This window comes from Trachurus japonicus, chromosome 24 (assembly GCF_045865225.1).
Source record: "Trachurus japonicus isolate A0001 chromosome 24, Traja_1.0".
NCBI lineage: Eukaryota > Metazoa > Chordata > Actinopteri > Carangiformes > Carangidae > Trachurus > Trachurus japonicus.
The window spans coordinates 6,068,702-6,096,414 of record NC_140930.1 but is presented as its reverse complement, the minus strand read 5'-3'; the positions used below and the strand labels follow the sequence as shown (position 1 = coordinate 6,096,414).

Below are 27,713 nucleotides of genomic sequence, written 5' to 3'. Positions count from 1 at the left end.
TTAAATATTTCCATGTGCTGTTGCGTCCGGACTCACCGGCAGGCTGGACGGTCTCTCCTGTTGGCTCAGACCCATCTCCTCGTGGTTTGGTTTCCCAGGAGTCATAGCGGCAGACTGGCCACGCCCTCCGTACGCCTCCTGCGGCACCTCCTGCATCAAGACAGACGGACGAATAAAGTTTTTTAATAAAACCAAACACTCAAGAGCTCTCACCCGTCAGATCCTGAGTTTACTATCTATGAAATAAAAAACAAAACAATTTCACCTCAGCGTCCATTTAACTGCTGCTCTGGAGGCTTTAACCACATCACAAGGTATTAAAGGGATAGTTCAAACATTTTGGAAAATTAGCCCATTGCCATATAATCCCTATAGTCATAGCAGTAGGTTCGTTTACCTTTAATTGTCGGTGCAAGCTATTTTTAGAACGGCGGAGCAGAGCCGCGAGCTGCTCAGAGCTACGCTACGGAGGCTCATGGATTTCTTGGTTTCCCTCATCAAACTCATCAAATACACAATCCAACAACTCCAAAACGCTCTGGTGGACAAGTTGTGACGTGCACATTCACCACGCTATGAGATAATAACACAACGTTACCACACAGAGTTGTTTTAGAGGGAAATACAGAGACGGCTTGATGAAAAACTGTCCCTGAAGGCACGCGCATCAGCGGTTTTCACATGAATTTCCCTCTAAAACAACTCTGTCTGGTAACGTTCTGTTATTATCTCATAGCGTGGTGAATGTGCAGGTCACAACTTGCCAAAACGTTGAACTATCCCTTTAACAACAAACTGGTGCTGGGTTTGAAATCACTGTGGCTGTGTGTGGTGCATGAAATAAGAAGGTATAAGCAAGATTTTCAGACACAGGTAAACCCATGAATAAAACCAGATTGACAGCTTTTCCAGTTTACTTTTCTGTTTGGGCTGAAAACACGACGAATGTTGAAAAAGAGTCGAGCTGTTACCTGTTGTTCAAAAGGTAAAAACAGATCTGTTGTGTCTCATTGCCTTGTTGGTGCTTCAGTGAAAATGTCAGAGCCTCTGTGTGAGACGTTTCCATCAGTAACTGTGTGTTTTTAAAACTTATTTCAAGGCTGCAGCTCACTCTTTCATCCCAGAGCGCAGCCTTCGAACATCCAATCCTTTGACTGACCAGTTCTGGCACAAGACCTTTCAAAACACTTTTATAAATGAGAAACATGTACAACTTTTTTTTTTTTTTAAAAGAAACTCAAACTAAGCTGCAATAATGCACAAAAAAAATCCAGATGACAAAACCACTGTTTGCCTTTCTGACACCATTTGATATCAGTGTTTGTTAACTGACTGAAAAACATCAGTCTACTTGTCCAGTTGCAACAGAACAGCATTTCCTCGAACGTCTTCTGTCTTTTATCAGATAACTGCGGTCTCTGCCTCACAGTTAGGAGGTAACAATACTTTTGCGAATCATTGCCAGGGAGCATTAAACAGTAAGCACGAATGCAAGTTGACACATGGCGCCACATCATTAAACGCCACTGGCCCCGCTAACACGAGTCAGCTCTGTGGAAAGACGGCTATATTTATTCCCTCACATCAGTGCATCCTCACTACACCTTCAGTCTGTGTACAATGTGTCCACTGTGTGCTATAGGTCACATGTGCGTCCCTCATATTACCGGCTGTGGAGTTTGTAATTACTGCAGTGGATCCGTTCGAATGCACAACAAGACACTTCTGCAGCTTCTCTGGGAGACCGAGCTGGTCTCCAGAATGAGGCAGGGACAGGAGGAACACGACTAAAGTTGGACTGTAACAACGGGACCAATTCAATTAGACGCCCTGAGGAGTCCAACAAACCTCTGCTCTGCTGTCAATACAACCTCAGCCTAACACAATTATACCCAAAAGACAATGAAGTGAACAAACAAACCAACTAAGACGGAGCAGACAGACTAAACAAGCTGATAAACCAATTAACCAATTAAAGGATCTGATTGGCTCCTGACAGGCACGTCCACACTCTGCACTTTAATCTATCAAGCTCTAAAAAAAACAAACAATGGCGGAGTCTAGGGCTGTCCAGAATTCGAATTATTTTTAAAGGGACAGTTCAACATTTTGGCAAATTGGCCTATTGCCATAATCGCTATAGTCATAGCAGTAGGTTCGTTATACCTTTAATTGTCGGCGCAAACTATTTTTAGAACGGCGGAGCAGAGCTGCGAGCTGCTCAGAGCTACGCTACAGAGGCTAATGGGATTTCTTGGTTTCCCTCATCAAACTCATCAAATACACAATCCAACAACTCCAAAACGCTCTGGTGGACAAGTTGTGACCTGCACATTCACCACGCTATGAGATAATAACACAACGTTACCAGACGGAGTTGGTTTTAGAGGAAATTCATGCAAAACAGTTGATGCGCGTTCCCGTCGGGAGCAGTTTTTCGGCAAGTAGTCTCTGCATTTTGGGATTATGGCAATGGGCCATTTGCCAAAATGTTGAACTATCCCTCTAAGTGTGTTGCAAATGTTACATAACATTTGGTTGATTTGGTTAAATGCCCTTTAGTGGACGCGGGGACGTAATAATAAGGTGTTATAGGTGGATATAATGAGCTAAAAAAAACAAAAAACATTAAAAACTCTAATATAATTCCAATATTGAACATAAGAAGCGTTAGAAATTCAAATCTGATTTGGGCCCTAGCGAGTCCCAAATCAGGGGCAGCTTCCTTCAAGGCTTCAAGAAATGTGTCGTCCTTTCCTCCAACATATCCCAAGATTCCTTGTGCCCAGAAAGCATAACAACGCCTGAGGATGACCCTTTGAAATGTGAACTGTTCAACAGCCAATGGCACAACTGTTAGATGGTAATATGATATGATTGGAAATACAACGACAGAGACACCGCTACAGCCAAAAATTAGCCAAAAATTCTCCGTAGGCGCCAATCATGGACTACGGCAACAATGAAGGGCCACACCTTCACAGATCACGTCCACTAGGCAATGAAGCCACTGAATTAGGGCACAGGACGACAGAGCTTCTACACCAGCAGATAAAACACGATCGTCTTGGGTGTTCGATCAACCTTTATTTCTGCTGATGCTTCTCAGGAGTCGGCTCATCAACTGCTTTGGGATTGGCGGCATCACCAATAAACAACGCTGCGTGATTTAGGACCAGACTGGACGGGTGGTGCTGGAGTTATTACACCATATTAAACATGTTCCTGTTGGCTCAGACGGTCAGGCGTCCCGGTGTGATCCAGTGCAGCTGGAGAGAGTTTTGCCTTAACCGTCTATGAAGGTGAAATCAGCGAGAAACTGTGTGCTGGTCTGGTCTGCAGCCTTCACCGAGGGCACTTTCTCTTTCTCTCCCATCGCTCTCTCGCAGAGTTAATTAAGGCCGTCAGAGCAGCGGCGTCTCAGGGGAAATCCTGCTTTGTGTTACTGTGATTGGACTTCCTTCAATGTCCCCACACACGGCGGCAACCTCTGACAGTTTTCACCTGCATATTGATTATATTAAGCCCGCGCCGTCCCCTAGGTGTATTTTTGGTCTGCGCCGGACTCGGTCTTCACAACAACCTTGACAAGTTCTACATCGCTGTAAAGCTCAGAGTCTCCTTGTTCTGTCTGCGCAAAAACATTTCAGGATACTCACATCACTGCGGTTTGGATCCGTTCATAAGGGACGATACACAAGACAAACTGTTGTTGTTGTTGCTGATGTTTATGACTGTGAACAAACAGGTTAAACAACAACAACAGCAACCTTTTTTTCTACTCTTTTCTGTTCTTCTCAGGCTGCAGCACAGAAATGGGTCAATGTTAGTTTCAGACGAGTGATTTAGCTGCTGACGCCCGCGACATCTAAAGCCTCTCGCTGATCTCAGGCACGAAGCAGCAGAGGTCAGATAAAGGTCAGTGTCTCAACACCGGGGCAGAGCTGAGGTGGTTTCACCCAAATTAAGGCCCAACGAACGAGCAAAAACAAAGAGATCGTGTTATTTTTATTATTTTTGCAGATTGTGATACGAGGATGAATGTCATTAGTAAGCCAGAGCGTCTCTGCAGCATCGCAACTAAGTCCATTTTTTTCGTCGTTTGCACATTAAAAAACTAAATTTGACCTCATGTTGTGTCGATCATGTTTATACACCGACTCCGAAACTTTCGTCTGTTGTCAAAGTTTTCGGAACAGATTCGATTTTCTGCGTTTTCCACATCCGTGAAAATGTTTCACAGTTGAGACTGTTAGATCTCGCTGAGCTGCCTGCGCGCGTGTGTGTGTGTGTGTGTGTGTGTGTGTGTGTGTGTGTGTGTGTGTGTGTGTGTGTGCCAGCCGCTGTTCAGGATCATGGAAACTGGTTGTCTTCTTTTTAATGTGTGAGTTCAGTAGAGCTAATAATCTATCAAACTGAACCACTGAAATCCTAAAATAAACTGTTGAAGTGATCATGATAATCCTGAATCTGCAGCTCATTTACAAGCAGGTCTCTTTGCTCTTGACATCCTCTCAGGATCGGATGGACACAATATTTTCTATTTCTCAATTTTATTTCTCCACAAAGTCATCCTTACTGCGTGACGACTCTTGTCTCCAAGTTTGGAACAGAAAATAAAAACGCATGGTAATAAAACGCATCAGACTCAGTGTGTAGGGCGTCTGTTTGTAATGATTTTTTAAAAAATGCATATGAAAAAAAAAAACTGCCTTGGTGTGCAAAGACATTTATAGTGCAAATGACGCACAACAATGTGACACATTTTAATATTATTTGTTAATCACAGCTCCTGTGTTTTGGATATTGCACAGTCTTGATCATAGTTGGATTAATGTTGCAGCCTGAACTCAGAATTAATTCTGTTGTTTGAGGAGATGAATCTGTGTAGGTTTCATTTGATGTTAACAGTAGATTTTCTCTCAGACATATTGATCCGATAAACGTTATAATATATATTCTCAGGGAGTTTCACAGTTTTCTGTCCGACTTGTGATCGTCTTCACACAAACACTGGCTGTCCTGGTCTGACAGGCGGCCGGTCTGCTCATCAGGACTGAAGGACACTTCAACACGAGGGGCCGTGGATCGACGACCCGCTCTGCCCCCACAGAGCCGCTTTATTACTTTCATTCCTCCAGCGGTGTGAAGGACTCGGGTCGAGTCCAATTCAGAATCAATTCTCCCTCTCAGTGTTTCTGATAGTGACCTTCACTCGGCTCAGGTTTGATTTCTCATTTCTGTTTCAGAACACAATCTCTGCTTTTTCCATCTGGTTGATGGAATCTCAATGCTTCCTCTGTCTCTTTCACATTAGCGCAGCAGTATTTGTCCATATAATGGTTGTCAATGGATACCAACTTTCTTCGTCCAAAAAGACACACCAAAAAACATCCAAATACCTCCATACTGCTCGTCTGTAATGTCCCTCTTGTATTGAAGCCCTGACATGAGAAATTGTTCCGAAAAAAATTAAATAAGTCTATATTTTAAGCCTGTTTGTAGCGGAAGCTCCCAGTGTCTCAGTTCACTGCTCTTCCTGTGTCAGTGCAAATCACGACCGGCGGAACTATTTCTCATGTCGGGGCTTCAATACAAGAGGGACATTACAGACGAGCAGTTTGGAGGTATTGTTTTTTTTAATTTTTTTATGTTTCTTGGTGTGTCTTTTTGGACGAAGAAAGTTGGTATCCATTGACAACCATTATATGGACAAATACTGCTGCGTGGACCCCCCCCGTAACTCAGAGAAGGAACGGAGGACTCTGAAAATTCTCACAGCTCTTAGCTGACATGAGGGTGAGTAGATAATGAGTGAAATTTGAATTTTGGGTGAACTATCCCTTTAAAAGCCTTCAAGCAGTTCAGAGAGCTGGAAGAATTAGTTACTTTGTCAACCTGAGGAAATTTTTATTGTCAAGCATATTTGTATTTTGTTTGTTGATTCAAACATTTGTGGCTTTTAGCTTCCTGAGTTTGGGGATTTTATGCTTTTGTTACATGTGAGTTTGTGAAAGATGAACACAGCGTTGTTCCTGTTTTCACGGAGCTTGTCGATAGTTTGGGGCGTTTCACACTAAAACTAAAAAAAGATTTTTTACAAGAACGTGTAGCCCTTCCTTCCTTCCTGTTGAAGGCTTTTATTGTGAAATACTTGATTAGGATCATAATGAAACGATCATGACAGGGTTCCTACAGCTTAAGCCTAGTTAAATTTAAGACTTTTTAAGACGTTTTTAATGCCACTTGAAATGAAATTTAAGACACGTCACCACATATATTACATAGAGTTAGGGACAATTTTACCCACTTTCCTATGGTCCAAGGTAAAGTGACTGCTACATGAATGATTGGGGGGGGGGCTATGAGTGAGTGAGTGACATCATTTAACAGCTGTGTAGTTGTGGAGAGGAGATGATAAACTAAAAAGGACACGTTTGCTCGTCGGTACTGTTTGTTTCCATCCAAAGTGATTCAAATTACTGGGAAATGTGCATTAAAAGAAATTTGAGTTCTGTGTGTTTCCATTAAAAGTACGGACTTTGGTGAAAACTACAAATTCGCGCAAGTTTTCCGCAGCTGTCCTTTCAAAATAAATGCATAAAAAGTCCAGGAAAAAAAAAAAAACTGACTCGGGAGCTGGTGGCGGTGACGGCCGCCACTAACTTCCCTATGTGGGAATGTTACCAGTTATTTTGAGATTTGAGACTAATTACAATCATAAAATCCCACTTACCAAGTGTTAACATTTTTAAGACGTTTGAAACATTGATTTAAGACATTTTAATGCCAATTAAGGCCTTGTTTTTAGATGAATGAATTCAATGCCTTTTAAGACTTTTTAAGGATCCGTAAGAACCCTGCATGATGTGTGAACAGCGTCTGTTGTAGCTCAGGTCAGGTGGTAGGTCGGTACCTGTTGTGGCAGCGGGCGGGGCTGCATGTACGGCGGCTGGCTGGGGGCGGCTGGCTGCTGCTGGGGGGGGCTGAAGTAGGGAGGCTGGCCCGGCTGACAGTAACCTCCCATGGTGCCTTGCTGCTGCTGCTGCTGCTGCTGCTGCTGCTGCTGCTGCTGCTGCTGCTGACCGTACTGAGAACCCATCTGAGGAGAAACAACAAACACCAGTGAAATGAAATGAGTCTCTGATGAATAAATAAGGAGACAGCGCGCTGACGGCTGATTTACTACAGACAGACCGAGCTGGTTCTCAGTTGTGGTGGGAGCTATTTCGGGGCGTCCTCACCCTTGAAAGACTCATTCATTTTTTACCAAAGACACCGAGTGTGTTTCCATCCACCGCGTTTCATGAGCACGTTCAGTTCGAGTGGAAACACTGGAAACTAAAACTGGGGGGGAAAAAAAAAACTATTTTAAACCCGACGTGGGAAAGCGGTTGTGTAGATAAGAAACACATCAGATCTCTGTGTGGAGCAATGACGCTCGCTCACATTAATACATGAGATGTTTTTTCCATCACATGGTTTTTCTGACTGGAGCTCTTTGGAATGACCTCATCTTCTTCTGCGGTGGTTTTAACGGCAGCGAGCGGAGACTCGGCTCCACCAGCTGTTTGCCTCCATCCGCCCGCCAACTCGTATTCACACAGCAGGAGCAGAGAGAAACTCACCTTAATTAGCATTTTATCTTGATGACTCTTTGGATTTTTGGTTAAAAATTGGATGAAACTTGATAAATGTGACATCTATTCTGCTTTTTTCTGGCACATGAGACAATAAATGACATGATGAAACTTGATTAAATTTAAAGCTTTAATCAATATTAAGATTTTGGTTGAATTCAGCATCTGTCACTCTTGTAGGGTTGTCGATTGTCAACATGCAAAAAAAATACGAACTACCTGCTTTTTTTTTTAGGTATTGTGAGGTCCGGATATACAACTGTGCCCAACTCTGGTTCAGTCCGTTTGTTATGTGAACGCAGCCGCGACCCGATCCGCTCATGTTCGCACCCTTGGTTCGCACCAAGACTGTGTGAAAATAGGGTTCGGCATCAGAGAATCGAACAGAACCGGTTTGTAACATTTTATTTCCATCGGAATCCTTCAGAAGCTTTTTCAGTTCTCGGATTCACAGTTTCCAAAAATATTTTTTATACGTGCTTCGTCTCGGGTTTGCACACTTTTTTGGCCCCGCCCCTTAAAAGGCTCTTAAGTCGAAAATTCTTAGGAACCGTAATCGAAACACGCCATCAGAATCGGAAGTTCTTCCAAAGATGAAGCACGAATGAGAATAGTTTAGGAATCGTTTAGTGAAATGAAATTTCTTAAAGGGATAGTTCAACATTTTGGCAAATTGCCTCTAAAACAACTCTGTCTGGAAACGTTCTGTTATTATCTCATAGCGTGGTGAATGTGCAGGTCACAACTTGTCCACCAGAGCGTTTTGGAGTTGTTGGATTGTGTATTTGATGAGTTGGATGAGGGAAACCAAGAAATCCCATGAGCCTCCGTAGCGTAGCTCTGAGCAGCTCACGGCTCTGCTCCACCGTTCTAAAAATAGCTTGCACCGACAATTAAAGGTAATGAACCTACTGCTATGACTATAGGGAATGTGACAATGGGCCAATTTGCCAAAATGTTGAACTACCCCTTTAACGATTTAGATGGACTTGAAAAATGTTAGAACCAGTTCCATTCGATTCTTGAATCTCGATGCCCAACCCAATCAACTAATGAACTCTGGTATCATGAGAAGCCAAAATAAACTCTCGTTCTTGCTGCTGTGATGGAGGCCGAGGAGGCTCGTGGGAGTTGTAGGACTTTAGAGCCGTCCGACCGTGCTCCTAATGAAGATGAAATAATTAACAGGGTGATTATAACATCAACCTTAAAGAGGGAAGGCTGTATTACTCAGGAGAGGGACGCCGGCCGGTTTGCTGAGTTTATTATATCCGGCGTTACCATCCATCCACCTGTTCACGCCCCTCAGACTCTGCAGCCTCGGTGATGATATTTGTTGTTTCTCGGCCTGTTTCCGCTCTGCTGAACATGTGAGACAAGCAGCAAAACAAGCCGGCTGACTGTATTCCTGGAAAGTGACCTATATATTTCTTTTTTTTTCTTTTCCTGAACATCTCCACTGTATCTCCTGAGTATTACATTTATTCTCATGCCATCTCTGCCTTGAATAACCGACCCTCCTCCTCCTCCTCCTCCCTACAGCTCAGATCGTGACTTTATAAATTATTCTTCATTCAGTCCAGGTGCTCAGACATCTGACCTCTGTCCTCTTCGCCGTTATCACCTCTGGACGTCTCGGGAGCTGTGCAGCAGCAGCAGCAGCAGTTTGTTTTATATTTATAAGTGTCACGGGAGAATCACATGATCGCCACTGCGAGTGTGACCACGTTTATGATTTTACACGCATTCCTGCTGATTTCACATCAGCTGAGGATGAGACATGAACCACGGCCGACTGCACAGATCACACACAGGTTTCAACTTTAACAGAGATGGAAACGCAACCTAATTACCATTTAATTTTTTTATCCTGTTGTTGGTCATTTTTAATATCAGTTTCCAGTAGTGGATGGATTTCCCTTTTTTTTTTTCTCATTCAAAACTCTACTAAACATTGGATTAGCCTACGACAGGACAAACTTTCGTACACTACTGTTTGTACATTAAAGGCCCCATATTCTGTAAATGTCGTTTTGATTATTAAAGGGATAGTTCAACATTTTGGCAAATTGGCCCATTGCCATAATCCCTATAGAGGGTATGCACATGACGTCACGGTACTCGGAAGTCGCTGTGGAACGTCCACTGAGTGGCAAAAAGACGAGTGGCAGAGCCGCCAAAGTTTAAAAACGAGCAAGTAACAAAGCGATTTTCTCCAAGCCCATACAAGTCTGACATGTTTAGCTTTGCCAGCATGTAAAGCATGCATGACCTAACAGAACTGCTAAAAATCTTGAGGATACGTCTCACTTTGACCAAGTTACATTCAACAACCTGTTCTCAATGACGGAAAGTAAATTCACTGGAGCGGTCATTTCTTTCGATGGATCAGCTGTGTTTACCGTTTCAGGTGTCATAGTTATGATGTTTAGACAGATAAATTAGTCCTCTAACACATCCTACAGTTTGACTGGTCAGAGTTTTTCAGAATAAAAGCAGCTCGTTTTAAAGTGTCGGGAGTAATCTCGTCCCTCTGCGCAGTAACAGTGAGCCTGTCAGTCACTCTGCAGGTGCCGCGGTCACACTCTGTGTTACAGTCAGTGTCCGTACGGTTTTGGGGAGCTGGTTGTCGATTCCTTTTGACATCAATTTGTTTTGATATAAGATATTTTATCCAGTTTATGAGTCCACCGCTATCCGCCAGCATGTTGAGGGACGCTTGTTTTGCCACTCAGTCCGATCGAATGGGGCGTTGCCGAGGGCAACGTGACGTAAACGCATACCCTCTATAGTCATAGCAGTAGGTTCGTTACCTTTAATTGTTGGTGCAAGCTATTTTTAGAACGGTGGAGCAGAGCCGTGAGCTGCTTAGAGCTACGCTACGGAGGCTCATGGATTTCTTGGTTTTCAAACTCATCAAATACACAATCCAAACAACTCCAAAACACTCTTGTGGAGAAGTTTGTGACCTGCAGAGGGAAATTCATGCAAAACCACTGATGTGCTCGGTTGCCTTCAGGACAGTTTTTCATCAAACAGTCTGGTATTTTCCCTCTAAAACAACTCTGTCTGGTAACGTTCTGTTATTATATCTCATAGCGTGGTGAATGTGCAGGTCACAACTTGTCCACCAGAGCGTTTTGGAGTTGTTGGATTGTGTAATTTGATGAGTTCGATGAGGGATACCAAGAAATCCCATTAGCCTCCGTAGCGTAGCTCTGAGCAGCTCACGGCTCTGCTCCGCCGTTGCTTGCACCGATAATTAAAGGAGACAAACCTACTCCTAAAAATATAGGGATTATGGCAATTGGCCAATTTGCCAAAATGTTGAACTATCCCTTTAAGCAGGTCTGGGTTTGATATTAATGCAGTGACAGTATCAAAGTACCACCAACCCTTCAATCTATTTTTAATTGCTCATTAACAATAACAGGGAAGCACCTAATAAAAAAGGATCTTTCGATGAGTTAACCCTTTAGTTCCCAGCCTGTGTTGCATAACGTCGGAGTAGTATTTCCCTCCGTCGTCTCTCAGGCTGCAACACTGATGGATTTTGAAAACTTTTTTTTTTTTTTTTGTGGTAACTTCCACTCCAGCTGAACCCTCCCCTCCCTCGTCTCACAGTGAATAATCCACTGACGCTTTCACATCAGTTTCATCATTTAATCTTATTAGAGAGCGACTTCTTCAGCGTGTTTCACGATACTTGGCAGCGAACAAGCAGAAAATGACAGGACATTAAATTTGGACTAAAGACCTTCCTGCTCTCAGAGGCATCGTACTGAAGCGTCCTCAGACTCATTTGTCTCACTTGGGTTTATTCTTTTAATCATTTGTGCTCATCTAGGACTGAATTTTTTACTCATATGCTTTTGTCATTATACACTTTCATTTGCATCCAGTGAGGTTGATTTTGCCGTATGAATATATACTTTACTTAAATGCTGTAAAGATGTAAATGTTCACTTTCAATTAACATTAAAAAGGGTTTAATAGTAGTTAAATAGTCTTTATACACTGAACTGATTTGAACAAAAATCACTTCAACAACTTTAAATTGGCTCTTTTGTGCATTTTATGTAATTCTTTGGTTCTTTTTGTTATATTTTCTGTGAGCACAAGATATGGAGATAAAAATGGCCAATATTTTCCTATTTTCTTGTGTTTTATTTTAAGTGTTGATCTGTAAGAAAATCTTCTCAGCGTAGTTTTTACATTTCTCAGATTCTCTCTAGAGCTCTAGTAACAACATGATGGTATCTGTCAATCAGGAGAGAGGAGGCTGGGCGGGGCTTTGTTGTGACATCCAAAAGTGACAGGAAGTCCTGACGGCTGGTTTTTAAGGCTCAGTTTCTGAATACAGGCTGTGTGCATTTCTCTGTGGACTGAGGCTTGATACTTTCACAGTATTAATATAGAACCTAGAGCTGCTTTATAATCACACTACACATGGACATCTACCTTTATACCGTATGGAGCTTTAATACAAACATCTACCTTTATACCATATGGAGCTTTAATACAAACGTCTACCTTTATACGTATGGAGCTTTAATACAAACATCTACCTTTATACTGTATGGAGCTTTAACACAAACATCTACCTTTATACCGCTATGGAGCTTTTAACACAAACATCTACCTTTATACCGTATGGAGCTTTAATACAAACATCTACCTTTATACCGTATGGAGCTTTAACACAAACATCTACCTTTATACTGTATGGAGCTTTAACACAAACATCTACCTTTATACCGTATGAGCTTTAATACAGCTTTAATACAAACATGTCCTGTTTGTTAGAAATGAAACAACATGTGACTTTACATGTCTGAGCGGAGTTACTTTTCATATCCACTGCAGGAAGTTTTACTAATCTTGTTCTTCCTCTAACAACAGTGAACAAACCGGTTTGGGCGGATCAACGGCGACGCCCGACTCCTCCTCCTCCTCCTCCTCCTCCTCCTCCGCCTCCTCCTGCTGCTGTTGTTGTTGCTGTTGTTTCAGTCTGAAAACTGAACCCGTCGCTGCCACAAACTGGTCATAATAATAAACCTCTATTGGAACATTAACAACAAGGTGCACACACAGGCTGAGGCTGAGCAGCTCCTCCTATTTAAATCAGGTGTTGTAACACTTCCACAGACCTTTCCGTTAGGCCCTGCCTCTCCCCCGCCCCCCCCCCCCGAAAGCTCACGCCCTCCTCGGGAATACAAGCTGACACGAAATGCAATAAGACGCAACCTGACTGCAATCTGTGAGAAGCCGACGCTCGGAGCTGCGCCGGCGATTAACTGCCTTGCTCAAGAGCAGCTCCTGCATGGGCTCAGGCGCTTCAGCAACCGCGGTGTAATATCAGCGTGGTGATGAAAGCAGGAGTCAGGGGTGATGATGATGATGATGATGGTGGTGGTGATGATGTCTGCAGTCTGAGGCTGAGACTTAATGACAGAGCGTGGTAACGTCAGTACAACACAGGCCACAAAGCTGAGCTGAAGATTATTGATGACTGATCTTTGAAGTCGTTTACTTTGCTTTTCTTTGGTTGCATGTTTGGACAAACGTTGGTGTGATCCCCGATGAAATGAAATGAAGTGTTGTGGAAATGGGTTTGTTGAGAGACGATAACAAGAAAAACTGAGGAAATGATTTGTGGTTTTTTTTTGTAAAACGATGTGCGGGAAAAAAAACCCACATTGATCCAATTCACAGAGAAAAAACTATCTATGCTTTTATTATGTATTGAAGTTTTTTGGCACTAGAATACTACAGTACTGTGGTCTGTCCTCGTCGCCTCATTATCTCATAGTGCAAGAATAAACTTGATTTATGTGCGATAAAAAAAAAGGCTGAGAACTTTATCTCTTTGGATAAAACAGATGTTTCTTTTATTTTCAGAGGCAAAAAGGTTAATAAATCACAATGTATGACAAATTGTTATGACAAACAACGCGAATACTCTGTATTCTGTATGTTGTTCATTTTATGTTATGTTATTCTTTTTTTTTCTTAACTATGCTTCTTTTATGCACACTTCAAAGAAAAATTTCCACTGCTTTTTGCAGGGGACAATAAAGGTTTTCTGATTCTGATTACATCGTATCGTAATTTATGTATATGTATCATATGAAATTGCGGAGGCTCTGGTGATTACTAAATCGATATACTAGCATAGTATTGCAATATTTTGCATGGCGATATTGTATCGATCTGAACAGACTAAGAAGTTTATCAAAACAGATGTTAAAGCCCCAGTATGTAGGAATTCCCCCCATCTAGCGGTGCGGTTGCATATCTAAACGTATTCTTGATGTTGCATTCACCTGAAATCGGGCAGACGTCAGACAGACAACAGACGCTGCATGTAACAGGATAAACAAGCGTCTATGTAAACAAGTTGTGGTACAAGAAAGTTTTCATTTGTATGCCGGTGTGATTCGACTTCAGTGAAATACGTATTTATGAAAGCAATGTTTGATTTTTGCTGATAAAAAGCCAAATAAGTTACATACTGGGGCTTTAAAGTTTTTTATCATTGCAGTTCAAAAAAAGATAATTAATTGCAGCATATTGCAATATTTTTAAAATCAAAATAATATCGTATCAAGATCATTTCATATCGCAGGGCCTCTGGTGAGTCCCACCCTCCACTAATAAATATCTAACGACACAAAAAAGGACTAAAATATTGAGGATTTCTCTAAAAAAAATTTCCAGAACATGAAGAATAAAGACTCACGTTTGAGTTTTAGACTTAAAAGAATATTTTCTCTGCGGGAGAGTCAGTGGAAACCTCCTGGATCAATCTAACCTGCACAGGAGGAGGATGGAGGTGGTGGGGGGGGCGACACTGACTGGTCGACATCAATTTCATCTGGAATCAGAGAGTTAATAAAGGAAGAGTCCCGGGGCCATCTGGGGCCTCGCTCACATAAAAGTCATTACCTCTCCTCTCTCGGCCCCGTGGCTGTCTTCATCTGAGCAGAGGAGACGACATCACTGACACAAGTTCCCTCAGGCTGAACAGAAAGAAAAAAAAAACCCCAAACCAAACCCTCTGTCAACCTGGAATGATGTAATAACGTCGCCGTTACTCGGTGATGACAATCTCCTCTGGAGGAATCTACGAGGCAACATCACAGGGTTGTCAGGAGGAAAAGCTCCGGGGGGAAAAAAAACTGATCTGAGTAATCTACGAGCGGAGAACAAAGACGACGGCTGAGAAAACCACCTACAGAGGGTCCACTGGAAACCTCAAGTCCAACGGTCAGAACTTCCTCAACACTGGAGAAATGTTTGGTATTTGTATTTTTACTAGAAAGTCAAAAATCAAAACCTCAAACCTGGATTTAACTCCAGAAGGTTGTGTTTACATGGCGACACACTCTATGGACCAATGAGCTCAGGTGATGATCAACTTGAATGAATTTGGTACAGAGCTGCAACGATTAGTCGATTAATTGCTGGGTTTATAAGAGAAAATAAATCTGCAACCAATTAGCCTACCTTAAAGGTCCAGTGTGTAAAATTGGTGGAAAACCGTGATATCTATCGTTCAGATTTTGGTTTGCACCCCTCACGTTAACAAAGTGACGGTAGCCTCTGAGGATAAAAAAAAAACGTGTTTACCATGACTGGGAGTATTTCAGGAGCATGGAGCAATGAGGTGAAGATCTAAACCATTTTACAATATGGCTGCCGTAAAAAACATGGCGGCGCAAGATGGCGACACTCTCTAAAGCAAGACCGTTGCTATATGTATCTATAAAAGAATAATTATAAGGCTACGAAAACCAAACAAATTTTATTCTATAGCGATTATACACTTATACAAATATATTCATGGGTATATTCAGATTTTGCCAATAAACCTTGCCAATTGCCAACACATTGGACCTTTAATAATCAATGGACATTTTTGTATTTTTAAAAACAGAAATTTCATGTTCCAGCTTCTAACATTCAGTAATTTGATGCTTGGATTTAAACTACAGCCAATCAACAAGAACTTCACTGAGTAGGGTACTCAGTGAAGGGTACTGAACATGCGTTTTACCTCCATTTCAAGGTTTTTTAATATGTCAGAGTCACATGAGACTTTAATAACATTTATCAATCAGATACACTTACAGGTCAATAATTATACTACATAACATTTGGGTTAAGTGTGTTTGTGTTAAAGTCTATTTTGGACAGAAAACCTGATGCAAGGTCATATTAATTATTCCATCAGAGCTACTGTGAGGTTGCAATCAACAATTACTTTTATAAATCAATAATACAGGTGACAGTTTTTTTCTGTTAAAATGTCAAAACAGTGAAAAACTATTAGCATTATTCCTCGATACTGTCATAAGTTCTGTTCACTGTCTGGAAAACCAGGAACTGAGCCAAGAGTTTTCTATAAATCGACTAATCAGTTAATCGGCTGTTTGTCTCGGTGCTGGTTGGTGTCTGAGGAAATAATGTGACTCATATGTAACGTTGGGGTCAACAGGAGCCTAATGTAATATCTGCGCCCCAGGGATCTCTGGGAGATTAATTGGGTCAGGCCTGGAGTCTGGAGGGACGTGTGCACCTTGTTAAAAGACACCAGGGTTTCCCACAGCGTTTGATGGTGGAGGCTCCCCGCTGCTGTGACTCCAGGCTTAGAAAATATAATATTAAACTCATTAAAAGAGCAACTTAACACCTCGTCTTAGGTCAAACGCCTCCTCACAGCTCTGTTGGATCATTTTGGACTTGTGTTATTACATAACCTCAGATCAATACTCCATCTACACTCAGGAAGTGAGTTTTCATCTCATGAATGGAAATGTCTTTCAAATGAACCAAAAGGGAAGAATCAACGTCTTCCTTCCACGCTCAGCTTTGATCATCAAGTGAAAAACGAGCACAGAGAGTCGTGTGGAAGTGACGTTCATGCAGGAAAAAGAAGGTTCGTGTGTAGAAATATTTGGATAAAATGAAAACAATCACACACACATGAGCAGCAGTGGATGATGCAGGAATCTGTCAAAGTATCAATCCTATTTTCCGGACATGAAGATATCTTCTAGCTGTTGGAGCTTGTGTCGTTCTCAGGAAGCCAATCACTACCATTTGTTCTGGGCCTGTCCAAAAATAAATATTTTCTGGCGCAAGGTTTATTCAGAACTAATAACAATATTTGGTACTGACATTACATTTAACTGGGACGAACTTCTTTTTGGTCTTGTACACTCAGCTAATGTAAGTGAGATAAATAAACATTTATTTGGAATACTGAGTCTAGCTGCTAGAAAAGCAATTACAAAGAAATGGCTCAAGCCAGACGTCCCATCTATAGATGAATGGTATGATATTATTTACGATGTGTATGTAATGGAAAGAATCGCTTTTTCAATGAGGCTCCAGCAATCCAAATTCAATGACATCTGGAAGCAATGGAAAATGTACATTTCTCTGAAACGCCCCACTTTTGTTTAAGTTTCTTTTCTATATCAAGTTGTACTTGATTGGTTAATTACACTTTGCTGTAATATTGTGACAGAAAACACCCCATGTTCATGTTGTGTTACTTTATAAAATGATTTGTAAAAGGAAAAACAATAAAGAAAAAAAGAAAACGTCATTGAAGTTGGCAGCAAGTGCTGCTCAATACCGGCTGCGTTCAAGGTTACAGCGGGTCAGCGTCAGCGGTGGCGGATGAGGAGCAGCATCAGTCCTCAGCAAACACTGACGGACCTGGAGGAGCCCATCTGTTCTGAAGCAGCAGCAGCATAAGACCCAGACCATGAGCCTGGAGGCTAAAAATAGCCCAAGCCCAGTCTGCACCAGGAATAGCCTGACCCAGACCGGCCCGGCTCGGCTTGGCTCGGCCCAGCTCCTCTCTGCGGGAGCCATGTGGTCTGACCAGCATCAATAGCTGCGTTGTCCTCCTCCTCCGGGCGGCTCGTCCACGGTGACGAGGCGGTGATGCTGCAGATGAATCAGCAGGTCGGCTCCGAGAACAAACAACCAGCTCAGAGTCTCTGAAAACAAGCGAGTTCATCCCGGCTTCGGTGCGGCAGGAAAGACTGAACCGCTCAGAGCAAAACGACGGCGTAGAAACGCTCATACTGATGCTCTACAACAACAACAACTCCCTGACTTCCCAACACTCGGCTGTTGGCTGAAAAAACACTCAAACACAATTGTAGAGTTTGTCGAAGCAGAGAGAACAACAACAGTCTTCAGTCAATCCTCTCTCAGCTTTAATCCTTATTATGTATTTATGTAGTTATTTATTGTGACAAACTCTCCCCCTGTTTCACAGAGTGAGGTCTGGAGCAACAAAATAATTAGACTTGTCTCCAACAACATCTGTCTTTAAAAATCTGCAGTTCTCTGACTGATTGATTGATTTCTTTATTTTGCTTTGTTGCATTATGGGCAATTACGCCTGTAGCTGCTCTGTAGCCGTATTCGTGCTCTATTATAACTTTAATCTTTTGTAATAATGTGTTTAATTCTGTCTCTTTTGATTTTATTTGCTTTCCTTATTTTTATAGCTTCAATATTTTTCTTTGAATTGCTTTTAAAATGTTTTGAACGACTGATGACTCACTGTTTCCTGTCAGCTAATTGGTCGGTAGTTATGTCGGTGGCGGGCGCTGACTAGCCAGGGCAGTACAGGTTACTATGGTGACGTAATCGAGCCGATGAATCAAATCCAAAGATAACTGGACGACCCTCTGATCAGACCTAAAACACACCAAGCCAAACCGAAGACACGAACGTTGGACAGAGCGTCTCCTACCTGTTGCTGTGGGTACTGCATCGCTGCCATCGCCATCTGCCCTCTGCCGGACATCCCCATGGGGTATCTGTGGGGCGAGGGGGCGCCGTAGGGCTGGCCGGGGTACGGCGCCCCCTGCTGCTGCTGCTGCTGCTGCTGCTGCTGCTGCTGCTGCTGCTGGGAGTACGGGTTGTTGCTCATAGCGTAGAGCTGAGAGCGCTTCATCGCCATCGGGTCCATGGGCGGCACCTGAACAGGAGAAATGATTGGACGATGAGGGACTCAGTCGCTGATGCAGGTCATTTAAAAATCTCAATATGTATTGGACGGATTGTGGTGAGATCTGTTAAAGACATTCGTGTTCCCCTGAGGATGAGCTGAGGTCAAAACCTCTGACTTTACATCCACCTTTTAATTTGAAAAACACTTTTTCAACACATACTTTGCCAACGATTTAAGAACTTAAAAGGATAGTTCAACATTTTGGCAAACTGGCCCATTGCCATAATCCATATAGTCATAGCAGTAGGTTTGTTACCTTTAATTGTTGGTGCAAGCTATTTTTAGAACGGAGGAGCAGAGCCGCGAGCTGCTCAGAGCTACGCTACGGAGGCTAATGGGATTTCTTGGTTTCCCTCATCAAACTCATCAAATACACAATCCAACAACTCCAAAACGCTCTGGTGGACAAGTTGTGACCTGCACATTCACCACGCTATGAGATAATAACAGAACGTTACCAGAAACCAAGAAATCCCATTAGCCTCCGTAGCGTAGCTCTGAGCAGCTCATGGCTCTGCTCCGCGGTTCTAAAAATAGCTTGCACCGACAATTAAAGGTAACGAACCTACTGCCATGACTACAATGGCAATGGGCCACTTTGCCAAAATGTTTAACTATACCTTTAACATATGTACCAACACTGAAAGTAGCGGAGGGAAGTCAACACAAGTTACCGTCTGTCAGGATATATTAGTCACTAAAAGGAGCAATACACTTCAGGGTACGTCTGAATGTACTTAAGGTGGACTTAGCCCCCCTAAAGAGGCATTTTAAAATGTGTAAAAATGCTCTTCTATTACTATTTTTGATGGAAATTGCTTTCACACCAAAAAAATTGTTTTAAAAAAACTCTCAAAGAGGCTAAAAACACGTCTACTATTTCTCTCTCATTGGAAAAACCCAGGCTCTATGAATATCCATGAGTATGCAAATGCATCATGACTTGCATTTGCATACTCATGATGTCAAAACAGGAAGCTCGCACTGAGAACTCTGGTCTCCTGCATTCAAGGCGGCAATAATACCTCTCGTCCACGTCAACCACTGATACTGTTGTTGAACATGTAGCTGTATAAGTAGATGTGAAGTGTCACCATCACAGTGAACAACAAATGAGATGCAAAAAAAAATCAACGGGATTGGTTGCTAGGGATTCTGACGTATAAAACCTGACTGGGTGCTGAAAAACTGAATCCAACTTTTCAGACTCTGGCTTTGAAACTACATTTTCCAATCTAAAATGCTGTGGCGTGCATTAGCGACTTTGTTGCTGAAATGTCTTATAGCAGAACCCATACACTACATTGATATGTTAATAATTTCAAAAAGCCCATTTTTGGTTTAGGGGGACTTTAAACAATGTTGCAGAAATTTAAAGGACAATTCCAGGCGAATTCAACTCAGGGGTGTATTTTCATATCATTTTAGGTCTAAAAGAATGAAGCTGAAGATTTTCAGTTTAATCGCTCCTGTTTTGCGGTAGTTGCGTATGTCCGCGCATCGCCACGGCAGCAATGAATGGGAGTGGATGTAAGTTCCACTGTTTAGGCTGTTTACATCCCTCAAAGCCGCATTTTTTTTCCACAGACAGCATCAGATGGCGACTCAAACATGCACCGAGAAGTTTATTTACTTCAAGCAAGCCGACATGTTTGTAAAACTAGATCTAATTCAAAGTCTCCCGGAGTCTCGCGCGAGACCCAGTTGCCGTGCTCGGTGTGTTCAGGTGCAGTGGGAAAAGCTACCGTTTGTGTCATAAACACAGGAATATCAACTCTTTACTTGCTTCAAGTAAAAAAAACTTCTCGGCGCATCTTTGAGTAGCCACCTGACGCTGTCTGTGGAAAAAAATGTACACTTCAAGCAAGTAAAGAGTTGATATTCCTGTGTTTATGACACAAGCGGTAGCTCCTACTGCGCCTGAATACACCAGCACTGCAACTTCGGGCTCGCGCGAGACTCCGGGAGACTTTGAATTAGATCGACTTTTACAAACATGTCGGCTTGCTTGAAGTAAATAAACTTCTCGGTGCATGTTTGAGTAGCCATCTGATGCTGTCTGTGGAAAAAAATTGCGGCTTTGAGGGCTGGAAACAGCCTAAACAGCGGAACTTACATCCACTCCCATTCATTGCTGCCGTGGCGATGCGCGGACAGACGCAACTACCGCAAAACAGGAGCGATTAAACTGAAAATCTTCAGATTCATTCTTTTAGACCTAAAATGATATGAAAATACACCCCTGAGTTGAATTCGCCTGGAATTGTCCTTTAACTTTGACACTTATGAACCGACCAAATTAAAATGTAACTATGTAAGTCCGGTCTCTTTTCCTCTGTGTCGCTAACCCTCCTCTCGGCCATGTGCATTTTGTTTTCAACAAAGCCGGTGAGACAGCAATCAATGGAGCGATACAAAATGTTATATATCTTATAAGATGTTACAACGTGTATATTTGTGTAGTGTTATCTGTCATAAACAAGAGATTACAGGTTACAGGATGTGTTTGTGTTTCAGAGACGAGAGCTGGGACACCGGGTCGGAGGCTCTGATCTTACAAGGTTGGTTTTCAGCCAAAATAGCCATTTAGTAAAGCAGCATCACAATTACTCCAAAGCTGTTTAATTAAGCTAAAAAGGTAGTGTAGTTAAGCCAAAAATCCTGCATCATTCCTCTTTAAAAAAATTGAGAATGGTACGTCATTGAATATCAGTGACAGAGACCAATTGTTTTTCTTAAAATGGATTTCCTATTGAAATTGTATTAATATGTCGATACCATTACCAATATTGAAAGTGTTGGCTCAATAAGCAACCCTAGAAGTCTGTGGAGAAGCTAAATATCTCCATCTGCAGCCGTAAGATGTGAGCGATCCAGACGGCCGGGAGGCCACTTCACACCGGAGTCAACTGTCACACCTGGGTACACTTTAATATTCACACACACTGGATTTGACACACTGACATAATAGTAGGTGAGAGAAGTGACTCAGTGCGAACAGATGTTTCACGGCTGCAGCTAAAAATAGAAACCACTTATGGATTTTACACACACACACTCTCACTCACAAAAAAAAGAAAAAAAAAAGAATCACCCAGACATTTAATCCTGTTCTTTCATGTTTTTCCTTTTTTTTCTCCCCTTTTTTTTGGATGGAGCATCTCCATCCGTCAGCTGAGCAGAGTAAATACACATTTACAAAAAAAAAACAAAGTGGAGCGGCTCTGGAGCTCTGCCAAGTCCACACAGCTGGTTGTAGTAAGGGAGGATGATCAAGCTGGAAAAAGACCTGATCAATAATCCAGATGTAAACAGAAGGGAGGGAAACTTGGCCGTCAATGACAACTCCACAGAAACTGATTACAGCTGAATTATGGCAGGAAAACTAAACTACAAAAGCTGGAGATATTTCATTTTATAAATCCTCACATACTAGAAGAAAACATGAACGATTGCAGGCTTTTAATCAAAATTTGGATTTTGCAATGTGAGGATATACTTTATATAGCTGCTATGGTGCTACACATAAATGATTTGTGAATCAAGCTGAAATGTTCTAGACAGATAAACAACACCCTGAATGACTTATTAGGAGGTCGCTCTGCCCCAGTTTGTGCCTCACACTCGAGTATTAACGTCACTCTCGAGCCGAGCTTCAGTTTTTCCAAAAAAGATAAATCACTGACGAACTATGGGAGGTCAGTTTATATCAGCAGCCACTAAATCGTGTATTTTCTGACAATCAAATACTCTACTGAAAATAGCAAAGATCTTTTAATTTTAACCCATTCTCCAAGTTGTGACTCACATCGACTTTCTCAGTCAATGATTTCATCTATAAAACGTCACATCGCAATTTAATTTTCCATCTTCTGCCATCAGTCCCGAAAAACACTCAAATTACATTGATGTCAGTTTTTAAACTATAGTAAATAACAGGAGGAGGTTTTTTGGGGAACAACACATTCAGTACTTTCACCTTGTGCTCTGGGATATTACGATGTGTACGGACCAAATGATTAATCAAGGAGATCAGAGCTGGAACTATTAGTCTATTGATCAATTACCAGAAAATGTGCTCATAATGGATAAATTGGCTGAGTCGTTTTTCAAGGGGAAATATGTGAAAAATATTTCATCTTAGCTGCTCTAACAGCACGACCTGCTGCTCCTCTTCATTCCTCATGTTATTTAAACTGAATCTCTCTTGAATTTTGGATCTCTGGCTCCAGACTTTTTTTTTTTTTTTTTTAATTTTTTTTTACTAGGAACAAAATTTTAGGAGTGCAAGCAGAAAATTAAGGGGTGCACACCGTAAATCTACAAATATTCACATTTCCTTTCCATTCATAATCCTCACATACATTGGCCTGTCACCTGTAACGACAGATTCAAGATTCTTTGAGTCGGGGTGGTGTTTAGCTCAGTTGGTAGAGCACCCGCCCCACGTGTTGAGGCTATAGTCCTCACTGCAGGCGGCCCGGTTCGAATCCCGCGTCGAGCGGTTCTATCCTGCGTGTCATTCCCCCCCTCTCTGACTCCCTTTTCCTGTCTCTCTCTGAACTGTCCTATCCATTAAAGGCAAAAAAGCCCCTAAAAATTTATTAAAAAAAAAAAAAAAAGATTCTTTGAGTCGTCCCTTCCATGTTTCACCACTGTTTAACAAAAAACAGCAAATTTACTGGTTGCACATGCGCAAGAAGATGAAAATGTACTTGTATCATCTCAATTTTTAGGGTCAGTCTGGAGCCCTGCAGTTCAGACAACACAGCCTCATAAAGTTGTGATCAATATTTTTCACCATTTCTTGACCATTTATGATCCTGAATTCAATAAATGATCATCTGATTTATCTATAATAAAACACAGTGCTTAGCTACAGTACAGAGGTTATGGTGGACTGTCACACTGCCACCGTGACTACACGTGGTGGGGGGAGGGGCGGGTGAAGGGTGCGGGGCTCAGGCCTGTGTGTGTGGGCGGGTGGAAGCATGCTGAATATTTAACTCCAGTGTTATGCCGGCGGTAATGGGCACATGGCTAATCTGCATGTGTGAAGGTCAGGGCTCTTGTTGTGTGCCGTGCGCGCGCGTGATGGGGCCATAATGGGCTCCGAGCCAACAGAGCTGAGGCCGGATTAGAAGCTCCAGGAGCGGCCTCGCCACCACCAACGGCGGCGGCAGCTCCTCTCCGCGGGTGGGGGTGGAGGGGGGGGGGGCTGTCCTCGAACAACAGAGGCACAAGCAGGGCAGTGACACCTCAAATTACTTCAAAAGGAGATAATTACCATATGTAAAGCAATTAGCTCATGCCACAGTGTTGAATGGGAGCTGAACTGTCAAGATGTCAACATCCCTTAGACTTTATTTATTCATTTATTTGTTGGTGCCAGCTCTGCTTGGCGACTAGTCACCTGTGCGCTTGTCTTTGTGTGTTTTATGCCCCCCTTTCTTTTGAGTGAATTGCTTTCTTGTGCATCAGAAACTCAGGAGCGTCCTGCACAATAAGGACCACCAATAAGAAACTGAACTAACTCCTTTAGTGACAGACTACTGATGCCAAGGTGTTCCTCCAAAAGATTTACAGGTTTGTCCAAACTATTCCTCAAAGGGTCGTGTAGCTGCTGGTTTTTTGATCCAACCAACCGAGAGCACACAGTTTGACCAATCAACTCTCTGAAGACTGAGATCAGTTGATTAAATAAGTCAAATCTGGTGTGTTGCTGCTTGGTTGGAACAAAAACCTGCAGCCACACCGGCCCCTTCGTGGAGTAGTTTGGATGTGATTTAGGAGATCCTTTGTACCCGATGCAGTGAGGTTTTTTATTAATGAACGTTGTTGTTGAGCTTTGCATTGCACTCATTTGTATTTGTAGTTTATTGCAGTGCACTTATTTGTAGGCCATTGCCTGAGATTTTATGTGTTCATCGTGTTGTGTGTTGGCTGTCCTGTAGCCCACACGGTGACATTTAATTTTCCTTCTCTGCGATTAAGAAAGTACTTCCAATTCAATTATTTATTTATATATTCACAAAACAACTTGGTTATTATCCAGTCACAGCAGCTACAGTGATTACATACATACATACACTCATACATACATGCAGCCCAGTGGTGTAGTCTGATTTGTTGTAGTTTTCATACCTGTATCACATGGACTATAGGTACATATAGTTTTAACATAGTTGGTATACTGAAATATTAATGCATTTTCAGTGGGTATATTGAATATACCTGAATATCACATTGACGGAACCACTGATGCAGCCTCTTTCTCTTTGCAGGCCTGTGCGGCTCTGTTAACGACAGCTAAATGCTAATGCTACGTTAGCTCGTCTTAGCTTAGCACGGCGAGCTAAAAGCTAAAAGCTAAACACGGAGTCACCTTGGACCAAAGAACCAAAACCATGACTTTAACTAACTCATACGGTGGTTATTTATTCATTAAAATGTCTATAACAACTCCATAAAAATAAAAAATCAAGGCTTTATTTACTACACAGTCAAAAAAAAAGTACATGACGTCTAAAAACTACACCTAGCTCATCCTAGCTTAGCTTAGCTTAGCTTAGCTTAGCTGCTACCTAGCTCGGTGTTAGCATGTTAGCCGGAACAACAAGATGACTGACTTGTCTCTCCTGTGAGTTCATCGCCAAAAAACAACAACAACAAGCTGTGTTAATTAATAAATTAAATTAACAACGCGTTACTCACCTGGGACCTGTTATTACCGGGGCTCAAACCCGGGTGGTTTCTTTGTTGTTGTTGTTGTTGTTGCTGCTGTTGTCCTCCTCCTCCTCCGCCGCCTCCCCAGCAGCCGTACTGGGAGCCCATCATGTCTTTAGCCACCAGCCCCATGCTCGGCGGCTGCTGTTGTTGCTGTGCAGAGGAGGGATTATTATTATAGTCTGGATATCCACCTCCATAACCCCGCATCATCGGACTCGGGGAGGTTAATAACTGGTTTAAAGTCGGGGTAGCTCCGGATGGATGCTGCTGCTGCTGCTGTTGCTGTTGCTGCTGTTGTTGCCCCTGCCCCTGTCCAGGAAACCGCTGAAATCCTCCGCTGCTGCTGCTTCCAATGCCTCCTATTCCTCCTCCAGAAGCAGCAGCAGCAGCAGCAGCAGCAGCCGGGGAGTTGGTAGCAGCCATAGCCGCTTTGCTGTGGTTAGCAGCGGCCGAGCTTCCTCCGCTGCCGCCCGGGCCCATCAGGCTGCTGTTCCCCTGGCGCGACGGACTCATCATGGTCCCGTAGCCCGGCCGGTAGTTCGGGTAGTGGTTGGTGCTGTGTTGCTGGTGCTGGTGGTGGTGGTTATTATGATGATGGTGGTGGTGGTTGTTGTTGTTGTAGCCTTCGTGGGAGTTGTTGTTGTTGTGAACCTGGTGGTCCATGGTGCTGTGTGTAGCTCTACATGTAAAGTAAGTTAACGTTACCGCCGCCGCCGCCGCTGTCGTTGCCTCCTTTTACCCGAGTCCCTGCGCTTTGTTGTCCGCCATGTTGATCAAAGCGAGAGCAGCGCAGCAGCAGCAAGGCCCTCCTCTTCTTCCATTCCCATAATAATAATGATTAAACTCAGAGCAGAGCTGCTGGTCCCGCTTGGAGGTGGTGTTGTTGGTGGTGGTGGTAGTAGAGGTGGTGGTGGTGGTGGTGGTGGCTGATCTCAGGCTGGCATCCATCCATCCGCTGCTCCTCCTCCTCCTCCTCCTCCTCCTCTCCCCTCCTCCCTCCTCCTCCTCACTCACTCTGGTTCAGATGGTATTGGTGGTGGTGGTGATGATGATGGTGCTCCTCCGCTCGGCTGTTTCCCACCTGGAGGATGTTTTATTCTTCTCCATGGTGCTATTGTTTTTTTCCCGCTGCTGCTGGAAAAAAGTGGCTGATGATGGGGATGATGATGATGATGGTGGTGGTGGTGGTGGTGATGGAGATGATAGTGATGGAGAAGTGGAAGGAGCAGGTCCAATGGGCTCTTTGCACAGCTCAACTACTTCCTGAACTTAATGCTGCTCCTTTGTTTCCTGTCTTACATTATTGGACACACTGATTAATCCAGGTGTGTCTGAGTAGTCACAATGGTCAGACACACACCGGGATTATTCAGTTTGGCCAATAATGTAAGACAGGAAATGAAGGAGCAGCATTAAGTTCAGGAAGTAGTGGAGCTGTGCATAGAGCCCATACCATTACCACCACCACCACCACCAACAGCAGCAGCAGGAGTTCCACAACCACCGCCAAGTAATTTCACGTTAAACCCACCAAACATCACCACATTGGAGAAAAGGGACAGCTTCGATCTGTTTTCCTCGTTTTTCCTCCCCTTTTTCCAGGTTCTCTGGTTCTGTTCCCTAGTCTGTTCCCATCCATCCCTGCAGGATGTTGCCCATCGACACCGTGTGGTTCACCTCCAGCAGGACCACCAGTTGTTCCCCCCCAGTCTGATGTTCCTTGGAGAACACCAGCATCTTCTAACACCGGGATGGTAGCTATGACACCTGCACGGCTGTGGCCAGGTGCACTTCTCCAGATATAATATATTTCTTTTAAGTTATAATGTTTCTTTGATTCATCAGTTTATCCCTTTATATATATTTAAAATGTGTCATAGCCTATATAAACTCTATGAAGTGTCTCAAATACTATATCTGTATAAGCCATATAGGCCCTGTGTTGAATGACTCTTCATAGGGTTGAAATTAAGTTTTTATTATCAATTGATTTGATTGGCTTTACCAATTCATCATTGGTCAGTTAGCTATTAAGAAAATGGAGGAACCCTCAAAGCCCTCACAGTTTCCCAAAAAACCCAAGATGACATGTCCAAGTGTCATTTCAGTTCAACCAGTGGTCCAAAACCCAAAGATATTACATTTATATTCATTGTAACCAAAGAAAACCAAACATTATTCATCTTTGAGAAGCTAAAGCTGCGACAAGTAACTGATGATCTGACTAAATGAATGGATAGTTGATTATTGTGTCTTCCATACATTACAGATAGACTATAGCTAACTATTCACATGCAAGT

The 27,713-nt window shown here is 42.7% G+C and overlaps 1 protein-coding gene across 1 annotated transcript; it reads right to left on the bottom strand.

The window, feature by feature from the left end:
- On the bottom strand, positions 1–26,336 carry LOC146961233 (AT-rich interactive domain-containing protein 1B-like). The gene is made up of 4 exons (XM_085771689.1): positions 25,399–26,336; positions 18,424–18,651; positions 6,917–7,102; positions 1–150 (listed from the first exon to the last, which is right to left on the bottom strand). The coding sequence occupies exons 1-4, from the start codon at positions 26,074–26,076 to the stop codon at positions 1–3; spliced, it is 1,242 nt and encodes a 413-aa protein (XP_085627815.1). The 5' UTR covers positions 26,077–26,336.
- Positions 26,337–27,713: the final 1,377 nt, after the last annotated feature.